Genomic DNA, 18,221 nt, shown 5'->3' with positions numbered 1-18,221 from the left:
TGGAAAGACTTCACATGGATCTCTTTGGTCCTGTGAATGTTAAGAGCATAACGGGTGATCTCTACTGCTTAGTAGTCACTGATGACTATTAGAGATTCTCGTGGGTGCCTTTCTTGAGGTCAAAAGACGAAACATTTGAGAGTTTGCTGAGACTATTCAGGAAGATTGAAAGTTTGTACCGAACCCGTATTAGAAGATTAAAAAGTGATAACGGTATAGAATTTAAGAATAACAGAATAGAGGAATTCTGTGATCGAAGAGGTATACTGCAAGAGTTCAGCGCGCCTTATACTTCACAACAGAATGGAGTCGCAGAAAGAAAGAATAGAAAGCTGATCGAAACGGCGAGGACGATGCTTGCTGATTCCAAGTTACCTGTTAATTTCTGGGCAGAAGCAGTATCAGCCGCTTGCTATACTCTCCATAAGGTACTTACTATGAAAAAGAACAACAAGACATGTTTCAGGTTGATCAACAATCGTAAGCCTAATCTCGAGTATTTGGAACCGTTCGGGTCACCCTGCACAGTTCTAGATCCCGATGGCAAGTTTGGTTAAAAGAGCATTGAAGGTATCTTCGTGGGATATGCTAGTCCACTCAGAAGAGTCTTTGTTCCAAGTCTCAAACGGATCATCGAAGCACAACATGTTGAATGTCAAGGCTATACAATGCCTCCACAGATGTCCGCAGACTCATGGCGATTCAACTACGATACTCTATGGGATTCATTCGAGTTAGAAGAAGAGCCAGAGTTCTTTGATGAATTGGATATTTTAAGAGAATATGAAGCATCTTAGGAAAGATTCCCAACAAGGACTCCTACACATCAACGACAAACTTCCAATGATGATGAAGCTGGTCCAAGTCATGCTGGAGAGAATGATGAAGCTCAGCAAACTCCGACTACTTTGGAACGAGAACCTGCTCTTGAAAATCAGACAACTGTCAACAATGATAATTCAGAATCTGATGATATTCCTATTTTTTACTGTGGTGATTCAGAGTCCGAGGGGGAGCAAATCCAATCTTCAGATCAGACAATTCTTGAAAATGAACAAATTGCGGATCAGAACGTTACGAATTTGGAAGGCGAGGTTATGCCGAGAACTCTTTCATACCATCCGGAGGAGTTGATAATTGGAGAGTTGCAGTCAGGAGTTCGCACCAGATGCCAGATTTACCATGGCCTTACTTGTTTTTATACTAAAGTTGCTCCTTTACAAACTGAATTTTCACACAGTTGTTTTATCTCCCAGATCGAACCGCGAACCTATAAGGAAGCACTGACTGAAGATTCATAGGTCATTGCTATGCAAGAGGAGCCGAGTCAATTCGAGAAACTTGGTGTTTGGAAGCTCGTGGATTTACCTGACGGACATAGGAAGATAAACACGAAGTGGGTGTTTAAGTGTAAAAGAGACGATAATGGAGTTATTGTTCGCAACAAAGGTCGACTCGTGGTCCAGGGTTTCAGTCAGCAGGAGGGGATAGATTTTATAGAAGTGTATGCTCCAGTTGCTCGACTTGAAGCTATCAGAATCTTCCTAGCGTTTGCTTCATGGAAAGGATTCAAAGTGTATCAGTTAGATGTCAAATCGGAATTCCTTTACGGAAAGGTGAAGGAAGAGGTATATGTCGGACAGCCACCGGGCTTTATGGATCCGATACATAAAGACAAGGTCTATCTCCTGGATAAAGCGCTGTATGGTTTGCATCAGGCCCCGAGAGCCTGGTACGAGACGTTATCTCAACATTTACTTGCCAACAGTTTCATCCGAGGAAAAGTGGACGCTACCCTCTTCACGAAGGAAGTCGATGGTCATCTTCTGATAGTCCAGATATATGTTGATGACATTATTTTCGGGTCAACAAATGAAGAACTCTGCAAAGATTTTGAAAAATTTATGAAGCAGAAGTTCGAAATGTCTTCAATGGGTGAGATGAAGTTCTTCTTAGGGCTCCAGGTAGAATGCCTGAGGGAATCTTCATACATCAGACGAAGTACGTGTATGATGTTCTGGAGAAATTTGGAATGTCCGGCACGGCCTATGTCCACCCCATTAGCTACGAATCATGGTATCAACCCTAATCTCACCGGAGAGAAGGTCGATGAAACGTTATACTATTCCATGATCGGCTCGCTAATGTATTTGACAGCATCAAGGCCTGATATAATGTACCCAACCTGCCATGCGGCCCGATTTCAGTCAAGTCCTAGAGCCTCACATATGTCAATTTTCAAAAGGGTTCTACGCTACCTGAAAGGAACTCCAATCTTGGGGTTGTGGTATCCAAAAGACGGTGACTTTACGCTCGAAGGGTACTCTGATTCTGACTTCGGTTGCTGCAAAGTCAATGCTAAATCAACAACTGCAGGATGCCAATTTTTCAGACCCCAACTGGTCACGTGGCAATGTAATAACCAAACTCCTGTTGCTTTATCAACATGTGGAGCAGATTATGTAGCTGCCAGCAGTTGCTACTCTCAGATACTGTGGATTCAACAACAGATGCGTGACTACGGTTTACAGTCTCTTACTTCACCTATTTTTGTTGATAATGAGGCAGCAATCAACATAACAAAAAATCCACTACATCACGCTAAAACCAAACATATTGAAATTCGTCATCACTTCATCCGAGATTGCTTTGAGAAGAAGTTGATACGAATTGACAAAATCCACACCGACAAACAAAAAGCAGACTTACATACCAAAGCTTTTGATGGATCATGTTTTCAATATCTTTTAAAACTGAATGGTATGAAGCTATTGACGGATGCGGATTGCATACTTGGCGTCGATGAGAATACCACTGCAGATGATGTTGAGAAGCAGACTGCACGGGTTTGTCGTATTTTTAGTTGTTTTGGTATTTAGGGGGAGATACATAAGATTTTCAGAAAATACAAAAACAATAAAAAATGAAAAAATCCAAAAACATGAGATATTTTTAAAATCCAAAAACAATAGAAAACCCAAAAAGAGTTTGTGTAAAAAGGGGAAATGATAGTACGTCAGCTAGACAGTTTCAGTTTGCTAAAGATTTGTAATGATTAAAAGGTGTTAAGCAGTCTCGCTAATGATATGCCGGTAGTTTCTTTATACATTTAGTAGAATTATTCAGGATATAAACCTAAAAACATTTCTTGCTTATTCGTGGGGAACATCTCTCGGATATATAGGTAACCCCTGAAATCTTGTTTGAAAGATTTTCTATTTTTGACATACTAGGTCTATGTGCATAATGATATCTGGGGTATTATACCAGGACTTCTGATTTTGCGGAAGCAATAGCCTAGTCCTCGTATAATACTCTGCACTGCTTTAATCCTAAAGCCTACCCTCAGCATAAAAAATGATGAAACATTGCAAAATGCTAATCATGTGCTGTTGAAGAAAAGATCCCCAAACGGGACACACCAAAAGTCAAGCCATCATCTCTCTGTCTGAACGGAAGTTCTAACCTGAGCTCTCATGGTCTCGCACTACCCTTTACAGATATCATTATTGTACGTTCACCTGTAAGACTGAATATAGAAAGTCTGGATACGGGAGTATATTCTGAGGTGGGACACGCGTATAAGTTAAGACCTTAATACACTAATTAGTATCCTGAACAAATTGAAATTTGTGTGAAAACTTAATTGGATCAGTATATCGGCAATCATAGTGAATTGTTTAATACCTAGTGTGTATACAAGCTCAATGGTACTTGTAACTTGTCGATAGCTGATATGATCCCCTAACACACTCACCAAAAATATGTTTGTAAATAGTTTACCTTTACTGCATTTCAGTTCAGTTTAGCATTTAAACCCAAAAAGATTTTTTTGTTGTCTAGTCTTAAACTTTCTTAAAATCCCAAAAAGATTTTACATTTCTGCCTTAGTTTTATCAACAAACCAAGGTAGAAAGCTGATCTTCAGACTCGCAGTTATGAAGCAGATGCAGGAAGTTTCTGAGATGGACGACAGGGTTGGGAGCTTATCTTGGAAAAGGGTTGGATAATTCAAAGTCAATGCAAGTTCATTAAGTTGACACTTGTGAATTTTCATGAAAATGTGTTTGAAAAATTTGAACAAAATGTCAGTTTGTTTTGTTTCGGGTCAACCAAGGTCATTAACTTGGACTTGGTAGGCAAATTAAGTGCCTAGGGTCATTAATTTAGACCTAGATACTTAAGTGGATTTCTAAAACTGACCAAATCTGATAAGACGACAAAAAGTCAAAAGGAAAAAACACTTGAAAGTCAAAGAGAGTTGTTTGAATCGGGTGACAATCCGATCGGATGACAATTCGATCGGATGGCCATCCAACACTTGGTCACCCCTATATATAGAGGTCAATGGCTTCAGTCAAACCTTTACTCGATCAGGAGACCATCCTACACTCTCTCAAACACTCTCACTTTCTTTGATCTTGATTCTTCACTCTTGATTTCCACACTTCATTTGATCGTTGGCACACTCAACCTTCACAATGGGAACGGTAAGATAACTGATTCTTAACTGTTAATTTGATGATTTTGTGGTTTTAAGCATGTTCGCAGACTGTTCGGCCTTTATACCTTAGATCTAGGCAAATTTAAGGATGTTTAATAGATTTTGAACATAGGGTTTTGTTCAGGGGCCTTAGATCTATAGGTTTACCATCTCAATTTGTGCAAAAACATGATAAAATCTATAGAATTGAAGATTAAGAGTGTCGGCTATCGGACCACAAAAAGTGAAATTAAACCCAAATTAAGCCGAATTAGAAAAATTTGAACATAGGGTTTTGATCGCCTGAGAATCCTCTACGTAGATCTGTGTTCAATTTGATGATTAACTTAGAAAAATTTTTGATGTTCATAGATCTGTTCATTGTGTTCTTCATGTCAGTTGAATTGAGTGGCAACTCGATCGGATGGCAATCCGATCAGATGGCCACCCGATCCAATGCTTTATATGATTAAAATATTCTCTAAAGTGTTGCATTGATTTTTGTGCTTTAACTGATAAAGGTGTTGATTTAGATAGAATGGCATCTTGATCGGATGGCAATCCGATCGGATGGCCATCCGATCCATAGCACTTCATGTTTGAAATATTTTCTAAGTATCGGTCTTGGAATCTGTGCCTTACTTGATTGTCATTGATCGAGTGAAAATCCAATCGGATGACAATCCGATCGGATGGCCATCCGATCCTCAATACATAATGACAAAATTATATCTCAATTTTGTTATCTTGCCAATGATCGAGTGGCAATCCGATCGGGTGACAATCTGATCGGATCACCATCCGATCCATGGCATTCTCTCTCAAAGGTTGACTGGTCAAAACGTTTATCTGTTTGTCACAAGGATCGAGTGACAATCCGATCGGATGGTCATCTGATCCATATGCACTTGACTTGGTTTGACTATTCATTGCACAAGATGGTTCAACGGATCGGATGGCAATCCGAACGGATGACCATCCGATCCTTAATACTGTGCAGAGTGAGAATCCCAGAGTTAGAAAAATTTTGAGTTTTCAAAATTTTTATCACTTGTGTCTTTATGTCTCGAAACTTGTGCAAATGCTAATTCTAAGTATTTTTGCAGCCAAGAGTATCAGACTGGGATAAATCTCACAATATTTACTGTCTGTTGGATGCACATTATACAGACGGAACTTTGTTTAAAGACAGCAAAATTTTTAAGGGAGAGTAAGATTGCTAAGGCCTTAACCCATAGAACAATATATTATGAATCACATGTTAGAAGGTTTTGGAATTCAGTGAGGTATGTTGAGAATGAGAAGATGATCTGTTCAGCTGTTAGAAAGAAGGACGAGAATGGTCAAGATGTAGATGTTGAAATCAAATTCAATGTGGGAGACCTTAGACGAGTGTTGGAATTTGGAGATTCTGATATTGACCCTATCATTATTCCTGAACGATTATGCAAGGGTTTATGGTGCAGAATGGGGTTTTACAGGTCATTTGAATGGAAAATATTTGAAGACCATGTTTAGTATACCTTATAAGTTCCTAATTCACTGCGTAGTGCATGCTTTGTCACATCGAAAAGGAGCTTATGATGAGACATCTGATTACATAATGAATATCATTACTTGCTTGGTGCTGAACAGGCCATACAATGTATCGCAAGTGATATTTGACCATATGGTAGACAATATAGGAAGTAGTGGAAAGTACACTATGTATCCCAGGTTTATCCAGATGATGATAGATGATCAAGTTAAAGATCTTCCAAAGGATTCTGATGATATATTAGGTCTACAAAACATGACAGCTGATACTTTAAGCAGATTATCGAAAAATCCAAAGAAAGATGATCCTGAACCAAGAGCAAGGAGAATGATTTGCAAGATCGATAATCCAGGATATGTTGCTCTAGAAAATGATGCTTGGAGACATGAAAATAGTAATTCAGAGACTGAAGATGACAAGATGAGGGAAATGGTTGAGAAGAAGCTAAGATATTAGTTTGTGAAAGATGGCAAAAGAAAGAGAACTCCAAAGTCATCCCCAGCTGTACCTTTTCCTATAGTGCAAACACCTAAGATTGTTGTTATGGGTATAGTTGAAAGGGGGAGTCATAAAAGAAATTGGAACTTTAATTGTTATATTTGTCTAATGAACGTTCAATGCTTGTTTTACAGGGCCTTCAAGGGAATCAAAACAAAAGTTAATTGATGAGCCAGTGCTGGAACCATCAGAAGTTCTTCAAGAAGGAGTTAATCTATTGAAAGATTCACTTGAAAGTTTTTTAAAGAAGAATGATGAAGTAACTGCTGAGAAAGAACAAAGTGAAAATGTTCCGGCTGAAGGTGTTAAAGAAAAAGAGCCTGAAGGTGCTGTTCATGATGATTCGGATGATGCTGAAGATGAATCAATGGAAACAGAGTCCGAGATTGAAAGAATAGGTGTTGGAAAGGTTGAGTTAAAGAAGAAACCTCAGAAAAGGAAGAAGAAAGAATCTGATGACGAGGATTCTACTTACATGCCAACAGCAGATGAGAAAAAGAAGCTAAGGATAAAGCGCAAAGCTGTTCAGAAAGGCGTTATTCCAAGGAATGTTAGAGCAAAGAAAGGAGGTGCGTCTGTGCCTGAAAGTCAAAGCGGCAAGAGTGAGAAGCATGTTGAAACTCCTAAGGATATTGAAGCTGAAAAAGTTCAAAGTGTTGAAGTTCCTAAGGCACCAGAAGTTCAAAGCAATGAAAAGCCCGAAGATCAAAAGAAAGCAGGAACTAGTAATGATGAAGTTGAGGTTACTAAAGTAAGGGTTGCTACAACACCTCCACCACCAGAAAATCTTGATGTTGCAGAGTCCTCTCAGCCAAAGAAAACAGTTCTTCCAGAAATGTTTGAAGGCTTTCCAAATGTTAGAAGGGAGTACAAAGATGATATTCTTTCTTGTGATGAGTTTGATATGTTTCATGATGCTTCTGTCAAAGCTCTGGAGAAGAAAGTTAGTATTCTTGAAAAAGAAAAGGCCAAAGCAGAGGCTGATCGTGATGAATTGAAGAAACAACATGAAGAATTGGTGAAAGTAAATTAAGAAATCAAGTCTGTCATGATCAAACAAGCAAAGAAAATAAAGAAAATGGAAGGTGATATTGATGACAATGCAAAGCTGTTTAAGCTACTATCTGCAGAAACTTCTGAATTACATGTGAAGAATGTGAAGTTGAATGATATAAACAAGATGCTGAATCAACTAATAAGTGAACTTCATGAAGCGTAGGCAAATGAATTCAAAGCAATAAAGCTAGAAATGGAAGCTCTTAGGGCGAATAAAGTTATGAAAGATGAGCAGCACAACATGTTGTACAACGTAATGGAACATCATCTTGGCATCGATGTTCAATCCATTTACAACAACATTGAAATCAAAAAGGTTGAAGAACGAAGGATTGAAAGAGAAAGAAGGTTGGCTGAAGAAGCAACTCAAAGAAAGAAAGATGTTATTATGGAGACTCAAGAAGCTGGTGGATCTTCGAGTCAAGCTGACGTTGAGATGGTTGATGTTGAAGCTGATCAAGCTCAAGGCTTCGTACTTGTTGGTGAAGCTACTATTCCATCCTATAACTTTGAAGAAATCATTCGCCGTGTGCTAGTTGAACAAAGAAGAAAGAAAGCGAAAGAACATAAAGTGTTGCTGCTTAGATGGAAAGATGAAGAAAACATAGTAGAGGAAGAAGAGAAAGAAGATGAAGATTTGGACGACGTTCTTGATGCAATTTATAACTATTATCGTTTATGGGATGATTTGATAGACAAAGATGACGATGATGATCAAGGGGCGACTGGGTTGTTAATTGTGAATCCTTCTGTTCAACAAAAGATAGAAGATTTTATGAATGACGAAATCAACGAACAAGAGGAGGATCATCAACAAGAGTCTTCTTCATCTGGAAAGAAACATGCTGACCAGGTATTCCTTACACAACCTACTTTCATATATTTGAATGCTTGGGTTGAGGGGGAGTTAGAGATTCCTAGATCAAGGGCAGAGATGTTGGAAGAGTTGGGTCTTGGATGATGGGAAATTCAAGTTTGATATTGAAGATGAAATTCCTTCGTCACCTGAAAAAGAATATGAGTTTAAGTACACTTAGGAAGTTGATAAGTACAATGATGTATTTGTTGAAGAGGGATCTGATTCGTCTGATGAAGAGACAATGTTTCACTATGCTGGTGTTGATGAAACATTTCCGTCTCTTGCTAAAATGTTTAAAGAGCATAATGAAGACGAAGTTAGAAGAAAGATTGTGGAAAAGATCACCACTGAAGGTGTTCCAAGAACCATTCCGAGAGAAAATCTTGCTGAAGAAAGAAAGAAGTGGTTCAAGGTAATGCCTAAAGAAAGAAAATTATAAGACCTCTACAGTACTTCACACATGATGCTGATATTTCATGGGGAGATATTCTGTCATGGGGTTACTTAGAAGATCTGCAAGTGTATGCTATCAGACGGGAGCAAGGGGTTCAGTACTTCAAATTCTTGTCAGATATTAAAACCCTCCCGTGGTGGGATGTTGAAAAACTGGTGCAAACAAAGAATATCAAGCAGTTCTACTATGGTTTGGAAGTGAAACAGCATGATCAACATTTGTGGAAATATATGCAGCAAGCAAAAGATAGATTTCCAGATTGGAAGCCGCAGTATCCAAAGCAAATTGTCACTATTTTGGAGTCGGGAGAGAAAGATATCACGTTGGATATTAAACCGCCGAGATGTTTGAAGAATATGCCGCTACGTGCAATGGAACAAGACTTTCATGAAGAATTTCAAGGTTGGTTGTATAATGAAAGCATAGCGGAAGCGGTAATTTCTCTATTTGACAAGTCCACTGGGAAGTCTAGAAGGATCAGTGTGTTGGATCCTATGTGGCTGGTGAACTGCTCGGAGAAGGATATTGTCACGTCCCCTGACCCCACCTGGACGGAATCGGGAGCCGTGAACAGCCCAGTGGTACCTGTGGTTTATTTTTAAAAACATTGCAGCGGAAATTTCATCAGGACCGTGAGTTAGGAAAAATATCAGAGTTTAGAAACACCGGAAATAGATGGAATAAATTCCATGTTTTACAAAGGTAGCTTTTAATATAAACTTGATTACATAAAACAACTTTTCTAAATTTTTATTTAATTGATAAATCAAGCCACTTCTGTAAACCTTTTTGCTGCCGTATCCAACTCTTATTCCAATCTACTGTAATCACCTGAAACGCGTTTCAAAAAGGTTTTGTCAGCGGGAAATACTGAGTGAGTTCATTCAGGTTTTATACAAAAACATATTTGTTATTGTTTTGGTCAAAAATCACACAAGGATAATGTAACCAAACTTTATGTAAACGGGGTATGATGCTTGGTTAGCTATGAAAGTAAAGGATCACTTCTGTGATAAAGATACAAAGACACAATGATTTATACGAGGAAAAAGCCCTTGATCAATGTATGATCTCCGGCATAAAAAACCTCGGGTGATGGCAACTACCGATCACCAACTTCAATATAATAAAAATGTAGTTACAACTTCGGATGATAATGAGCTGAGTACAAGGATCACTGAGTGTCTAAGTGTTGAGAGTTGTGTCGTATGTTGTGTGTGTGTTCTTCCGAATGAGGAAGAGTGGTATTTATACATGTGTAGGTAACTTATTTTAGGTAGATAGACCACTAATCAGCTCATTACCCCTTTAGAAATAAAGATAATCTAGCCTAAATTGCTGCCCATTAATCAAGCTAAGTTTCCATATCCGGTACAACGTCTATCTCCAATTTAGCTCTTGCCATATTTGTGAAAACGCGTCCCTGGATCATGATGTGTAGGGCATATCCTGCTAGGTGTTCCTGCAAAACAATTTTGTAACAAGTGGAAGTGACCGTTAGTGTAAGGATCACCATATCGTCCCATGATCCTGATCCTGAAGTCTGGCTGAGGATCACTATCTGCCAAAGAAACAAGGATCACTGGTCAGGATCACGTATAAGGATCATTTATAGTAAAATCCAGCCCCAACAATTGCCCCCAAAATATAAGGAGTTAATTGTAAATAGATGAGTTATATTTTGTTTTGAGCTTATCTCTAACGGGCGACTCCGGGTTACTAGCCGTTACATATGGACTAGCCGTTGTGATATTTACGTCACTGATGTGACGATCCCTGCAAATCATCATTATAAATAGGAGATAGGGTTAGGATCATTTTGTATTTAAATTCGAAGTATCTCCCTTTATAACCATCATTGAAGACTCTTGATCAGGTATCATCTTCTTCTTTCTCTTCTTTGCTCTGTTCTTTCGTGCTTTTACTCTGTTTTTTGTTCAAAATATGCTGCTCCGTAATTCTCCGCACAAGAGTCCCAAGAAGGAGAGTCCCTTAAAGAGCCAGGGAATTATCAAGGATTCTCCCGTGGAGAGATGCTGCTTTACTGATGTCCACATAGACAAGATTCGCCATTGTTTCCCAGCGAATGTTGTTTTCAAACCCTTTGATCCTACTGCTTTGAGCGATCTTGTCTCAGATGTCTGGGTGGCTTTTCCTGCTACTCCCTTCCTCATTGGGTATTCATATCCTTTTCCGATGTTTACCCAATCTTTCTTTTCTCTTACCGGCATCTCATATATCCAAGCTATGCCGATGATCTGGAGGGTTCTCTATACCTTCGAGAGGATCATCGAGCAAGAAGGGATTGATCTGGGGATGGCAGAGCTGGCCGAGCTCTATGATCTTACTACGTTTGGTTCCCACCGGTATCTGCTGAAACGGAAAGCTGGGGAGGATCACCCTATTTTCAAAGTGACCAAGAATGATACCAACTGGAAACGTCGATTTTTCTTTGTTAAGAGGGATTCCATCCCGGATGGGAAGGATCTGCCCAAGGAATGGGCCACTCATGGTAGGATAGAGGATCCTCGAAGGATCACTATCAGTTCTGTCTCATATGATGAGGATCACTGATGTCTTTTCTTTTTTGTCTTTTTATGCAGCTATCTCCGTTGCTCACTTAAAGTTGACCCCTGCTGCCAAAGAGAGAGTGTTAGCTTTCAAGAAGCTTGATCCTGAAGTTCGAAGCTTCCAGATTATTATCCAAGATTCTCAAGAGATATCCTCTGCGTCTGCCACAATGTCAAGTAAGTGTCCTCATAAAAAATAAGTTTTATGTGAAAGTATTTAATTTATCAAGGGAACTTATCTTGTTTTTGAATTGTGTAGGTGCCGGAAAATCTGCCAGGTCTGTTAAATCTGCCTCCAAGTTTGGGATCAGTGATCTTGCCAATGTCACGTCCTCGAAGAAGAAAGCTCCCGCTGCCAGCCCTTCAGTCTCAGCTCCTAAAGCGTCCATTCGGGGCAAGGGAAAAAAGAGGAAAGCCTCTGATGAGCTCCAAGGATTCCCTCTCCTTCGTCAGCAATTTCTTGACTACGTGAACGAGGTAAGGATCACTGCCCCTGTTGGTTATCTGTCTCTAGTATCTTATCTGATTCTGAGCTTGTCTTTATTCTTTTGTTGCAGAAACTTGCTGAGATTGAAACTTATCTTGGCCATGTTGAAAATCAGGAGAGCCAGATTGCCGACCTTCAGCAAATGGGTGTATTAAAGGATCTTACGATAGCGGATCTTGAGAAGGAACTCCAAGCTACCAAAGATGACGCTGCTCAAAGGCTGATTGACATGGATAATGAGAAGCAGGAGATCATCCAAGATGCTAAGGTCTCGGCGGCGATTGCTATGTACAAGATCCAACTTCAAATGGCTGAGGAGGCTCAGGATCCCACCTTTGACAGAAGCTCATGGGACGTTGAAGGCTGGAAGACAAGGCTGGCGGACCTGGATGATGAGGAGGATGCTGAGGATATCCCAAGGCTGGAGGGAGGTGATGCTGATAAGGATCAGGGTGGAGAAGCTGGTGATGGAGCAGCGAAGAAGTAAGCTGCATGATTGGGCGATGATGGATATTGTTGACTAGGCCGGAGCCCAATTTTTTAGGTTTGGTGGTGATTTGTGGTAGTGGTTCATGGTTTGAAACAATTACGGTCTGTAACTTAAACAATAGTTTCTTAGGGTTAAGGATCCTGGATCCTTTTAGACAATAGGTAGGATTACAAAAGGTGGAGGGATCCTCTGTTTGGGGGATGAAGCCTTTGTGATCCTGCCGCTTTTATTTTCCTGCAAAGATGCTAAGACCGCATAGACGATGGACACCCTTTGCCAACCCATGTGGACGGGCCACGTTTTACTGGTAGAAATGTGGGTTGGCAATTTTGACAATCTTTTGAAAGGGTTAATGATCCTTTTGTTTAATAATATAACTTAACTTTTCTGGCTTATCTTGTGTTGTTATCCTTCAATAATCCTCTTATTTCTCAATTGCTATATTTGTTATAATAACGAGAGTTGAAAAGGTGTTTAATAAACTTAGGATATGATCCTAGATCAAATATCCTCATATTGAAATTATTCAAAGTATTTTAGTTCAAGGATCATAGGTTCGGTTGTCAAAGTATCAGGGTTGGTTAGGATAATGAATAATGAAATTGAAAATAGTTAAGGATCATACCTGAGGATCCAAGTTAGGATCCTAACCTTTAATCGGAATCACCATAGGTAAAACTTTAATGGATAATAAGGATTAAGGATCCTTAATTGTTTAACTTCGAAAACCTGAAAAAATGGAATACAACTTGGGACTAAGCCAATATAAAGGATAAGTTAGTAACTGGGGACAAGCCCAAAGGATAACTGAGAATGATCCCAGAGGATCACTGGGGACAAGCCCAAAGGATAACTGGGGATGATCCCGGAGGATCACTGGGGACAAGCCCATAGAATAACTGGGGACAAGCCCAAAGGATCGTATGTAAACTGGAGTATGGCCCTTTCTGGCAACTATCCAAACTTAGTGACATGAAAATGTCAAAACCTTAGCTAACGTGAAAACGTTAGAAACCTTAGGAACGGATGTATGGTGCGTCCACCATTATACGTAGGATCCTAAGTATAGCCAGTACGATGAGGTTGTCAGCCCCGGAAATGGGTACTGGTCCCAAAGACGTGAACTATACCAGGATCATCGTGCGCTACTGGCGAAAACTGGGGATAACCCCAAGGATAACTGGGGTTGGACCCAAAGACTTGTGGTGCTTTCGAGGATCTTGACGAGATGCGGAGGATACCTGGACTATCATAACTCAAACGGTTCGTGAGAAGAGGATAAAGGATACGTGATCCTTATCCTTAGGTAAAAAATAGGAAAATATAATAGTTTCTAGGATAAGCATATTACCAGAATGAGGATCATCGATGGCACCGGGATCCTTCAAGGATAAACCAATGTAAGGATCACACGCATGAAGGATCATGTTCACATGAAATATTTCTTTAAGTGAACAGCATTCCATGCTCTTGGCAACAAGTTCCCTTCCATGGTTAGCAGCCTGTATGCCCCCTTTCCTGCTTCGGCTTCAATTAAGTAGGGACCTTCCCATTTTGGTGCTAGCTTCCCGTCAGCAGGATTAATAGTATTTTGAAATGCTTTTCTTAATACCATATCTCCAACTTGGAACTTCCTTATCCTGACATTTTTGTTGTAGGCACCAGCCATTCTTTGTTGGTAGCTTGCCATCCTTATTCTGGCTAGATCCCTGATTTCCTCAATAGTATCCAAATCCTGAGCTAGAATTGCAGCATTTTCTTCAGGATCACGAGCACTTGTTCTAGCAGTTGGGATCACCATTTCTGTTGGGATCACTGCTTCTGCCCCAAATACTAAAGAGAAAGATGTTTGACCAGTGGCGTTTTTGGGAGTTGTCCTATCAGCCCATAGCACATAAGGCAATTCTTCTGCCCATTTCCCTTTCTTGGATCCTAGCTTTTTCTTCAGATTGTTGATGATGATCTTATTGGATGATTCTGCTTGACCGTTGGCTTGTGGATGAACTGGTGTTGATGTTATCATCTTGATTCCCCAACTGTCACAAAAGTTAGTGGTTCTCCTTCCAATGAATTGAGAACCATTATCACATATAATTTCAGAGGGAATGCCAAATCTGGTTATAATGTTTCTTTTGATAAAGGATATAACTTCCTTCTCTCTGACTTGAGCAAAGGCTTCAGCTTCTATCCACTTGGAAAAATAGTCAGTCATGGCAAGCATAAATACTTTTCCACCAGGTGCTCTAGGAAGCTTGCCAACTATATCCATTCCCCATCTCATGAACGGCCAAGAGGATGGTATTGGGTGTAAGAATTCAGCTGGTTGATGGAGGATATTGCTATGTCTTTGGCAAGGATCACACTTTTTAGCATATTGTACAGCATCCCTTCTCATGGTTGGCCAGTAGTATCCTGTTCTAAGGATCCTTGAGAACAAAGCTCTGCCCCCAGTATGGTTTCCACAATCTCCTTCATGGAAATCCTTCAACACCTCTTCAATTTCAGGATCCTCGATACATCTCAAATATGGTCCTGCAAGAGATCGCTTATATAATACATTATTCAGAATTGTGAATTGAGATACCTTAATCCTGAAAGTTCTAGGATTTTCTCCCATCGGGATCTCCCCATGTTGCAAGTATCCCATGATCGGTGAGATCCATGATCCTGAATGAGATTGGGCTTCTTCACTAGGGATCATTGCAGTATCCTCTTCTATTTCCATGGCCACCTGTTTTTCAATGGCAGGAGCCAGGATATGGATGATAGGGATACTTATATCTTCTGGAATCTTCAAGGATGATCCTAGGTTGGCCAATGCATCAGCTTCTGTGTTCTCCTCTCTTGGTACCTGTGTCAAGCTGAAAGAGACAAAAGAGAGTGCCAATTCTTTGACTATCTCTAAATATTTGGTTAGCTTCTCGCCTTTAACAGCGTAGGATCCATTAAAGTGATTAGTGATCAATAATGAATCTACATATACGTTAAGATACTTTACCCCCATATCCTTAGCGATTTGTAAGCCAGCAATTAGGGCTTCATACTCAGCCTCATTGTTAGTTGCTTGGAACTCACAGGCTATGGAGTGGGGTATTATGTCCCCCTGTGGCGATTTTAGTAGGATCCCTAGCCCTGTGCCTTTGATGTTTGAGGATCCGTCAGTGTGTAGGATCCAAGGATCCTTGGTCTCATCCAGCTGCTGGACCTCCAATTCTGCTTCCTTTTGTAGATCACTACTGAAATCAGCCACAAAGTCAGCTAGTGCTTGAGATTTAATGGCTGTTCTTGGTTCGTATCTTATATCATGGGCACTAAGCTTCACTGCCCACTTAGCCATTCTCCCTGACATATCCGGTTTCCTGAGGACATTCTTAATTGGAAAATTAGTTTTAACAACAATAGTATGGGTTTCAAAATAATGCCTTAACTTAGTGGATGCCATGATTAATGCAAGGATAAGTTTTTCGAGGTGTGAGTACCTGGATTCGGCATCAAGTAGACTTTTACTTACATAGTAGATAGGATATTGTGTACCTTCGTGATCCTTAACAAGGACAGCACTTACAGCGGTTGAGGATACCGCCAGATATAAGGATAACACATCTCCTTTTTCCGGTTTTGCTAATGCTGGTGCAGAGGACATATATTCTTTTAGGGCTTGTAAAGCATTCTCATGCTTCTCAGTCCATTCGAACTTCTTATTCTTCCTTAGGATATCGTAAAATTCTCTGCATTTCTCTGAGGATTTCGATATGAACCTGTTCAAAGCTGCTATCCTGCCCGTGAGTCTTTGAACATCCTTGGCATTGGCAGGAGATTTGATATTTATTAATGCTTTGATTTGTTCCGGGCTTGCTTCGATGCCTCTCTGGGTTACCATGTATCCTAAGAACTTTCCTGCCTTAACACCAAAATGGCATTTTGAAGGATTAAGTTTCATGTTGTAACTATCAAGGATATCGAATGCTTCTTCCAAGTCCCTTAGGTGATCCTCAGCTTTCTTTGACTTGACCACCATATCATCTATGTACACCTCCATAGTTTTTCCAATTTGATCCTTGAACATCATATTTACCAGCCTTTGATATGTTGCACCTGCATTTCTTAGTCCAAAAGGCATGGCAATATAACAATATAAACCGGTTGGGGTCATAAAGGCTGTATCCTCTTGGTCAGATGGTTCCATCTGGATTTGTTGGAATCCAGATGATGCATCCATAAAGGTTAACAGTTCATGCCCCGCTGTTGCATCCACCATAGAGTCAATGTGGGGTAATGGGAAAGGATCCTTGGGACATGCCTTATTCAAATCAGTGAAATCGACACATACCCTCCACTTTCCGTTTTTCTTTTGGACAACAACCACATTGGCTAACCATTTTGGATACTTTACCTCTCTGATCATACCTGCTCGAAGTAGCCTCTCTACTTCTTCTTGGATAATGGCATTCCTTTCTGGTGCAAACTTCCTCCTTTTTTGATGGACTGGTTTGATAGACCTGTCAATGCCAAGTTTGTGAGTAATAATATCCTTAGATATACCTGTCATATCTTCATGTTTCCAAGCAAAGGTAGATTTTCTTCTTTTGAGGAAGGATATCATGTCTTCTTTCATCTTGCCAAGGATCCCTGATCCGATATAGATCTTTGACTCAGGATCACTAGGATCCAGAAGGATTTCGTCCACATCCTGCTCCCTTGCCTCCAAGACGTTCCTTGGAGGATACTGTAATTGCTATTGCTCCTTGGTTTCGATGTTGGCTTCATGGATGATGTATAACAATCTTTAGCTTCTTGCTGATCACTTTCGATCTTGATTATCCCCATGGGCTAGGGAGCTTCACACATTGATGGTAGGTGGATGGGACTGCTTTCATATCATGTATCCAAGGCCTGCCAAGGATAACATTGCAGCAAGATAAACAGTCAATAACACAAAATTTCTGATAATTATGTAATCCTTCCACATAGATTGGGAGTTTGATGTCCCCCAGAGTTTTCTTCGTTTCTCCACTAAATCCTACAAGCACGGAGGATCTTGGTGTGATGTCTGATTCTGGGATACCCATTTTCTTCAGTACATCAAGCTGGATAATGTTCACTGAGCTTCCTCCATCGATAAGGATCCTGCGGACAAAATGGTTAGAGATAAAGAGAGTGATAACTAAGCTATCATGGTGAGGATCCTGAACATTAACGCGATCATCCTCATCAAATGTTATCATCTTCCCTTCTGAGACGCTTGAGGTTCTAATAGGCCTTTCTCCATTATCCATTTTTGATTCTTTTGCATGTCTTTTGGCCGCTGAGAAGGATGTTCCACAAATGTCTGATCCTCCTGATATAAAGTTGATCACTTGTGCATTTGCCGGAGGTGCTGGGGCTTTTTCGGGGATCCTTTCAGGATCCTGGGTCCTTTGCTTTTTTCTCCCCAGCAATTCTTTTAGATGCCCTTGCTTAGCAGGTATCCAATTTCCTTTCTTAAGGCTATGCAATCTTCAGTCAGATGGCCGAAATCCTCATGGTATGCACACCATTTGGACTTGTCTTTAGTCCCGGATGGTTTATCATTCTTCCTGGGCCACCTAGCCTTTTCACCTAGATTCTGCATTGCAAGGATTAGTTCATGATTATCAACGGAAAAACAATATTCTGAGATTGGAGGATATTCTTCATCATCCTCTTCTTGGTCGACAGCATGCACATTCTTGTTCTCGTTTCTATGGTAGGATTTGAACTTGTTGTTTTTGAAGGAGGATCCTTGCTTATCTTGTTTTGAGGATCCTA

General features: G+C 40.2%; 1 protein-coding gene across 1 annotated transcript in view; it reads left to right on the top strand.

Annotated features, from left to right (window-relative positions):
- Positions 1-6,486: 6,486 nt before the first annotated feature.
- Positions 6,487-18,221, top strand: part of LOC118487549 (glutamic acid-rich protein-like) — an 18,085-nt gene continuing 6,350 nt past the window's right edge. The window contains exons 1-5 of the mRNA XM_035984489.1: positions 6,487-6,511; positions 6,653-7,542; positions 7,738-8,427; positions 8,612-8,845; positions 9,124-9,289. Of these exons, the coding sequence (XP_035840382.1) occupies positions 6,487-6,511; positions 6,653-7,542; positions 7,738-8,427; positions 8,612-8,845; positions 9,124-9,289 (2,005 nt within the window). The remainder of the gene's footprint in view (positions 6,512-6,652; positions 7,543-7,737; positions 8,428-8,611; positions 8,846-9,123; positions 9,290-18,221) is intronic.

The sequence above is a fragment of the Helianthus annuus genome, chromosome 15 (genome assembly GCF_002127325.2).
Source record: "Helianthus annuus cultivar XRQ/B chromosome 15, HanXRQr2.0-SUNRISE, whole genome shotgun sequence".
Lineage (NCBI taxonomy): Eukaryota > Viridiplantae > Streptophyta > Magnoliopsida > Asterales > Asteraceae > Helianthus > Helianthus annuus.
This window is presented reverse-complemented; position numbering and strand designations above follow the sequence as displayed.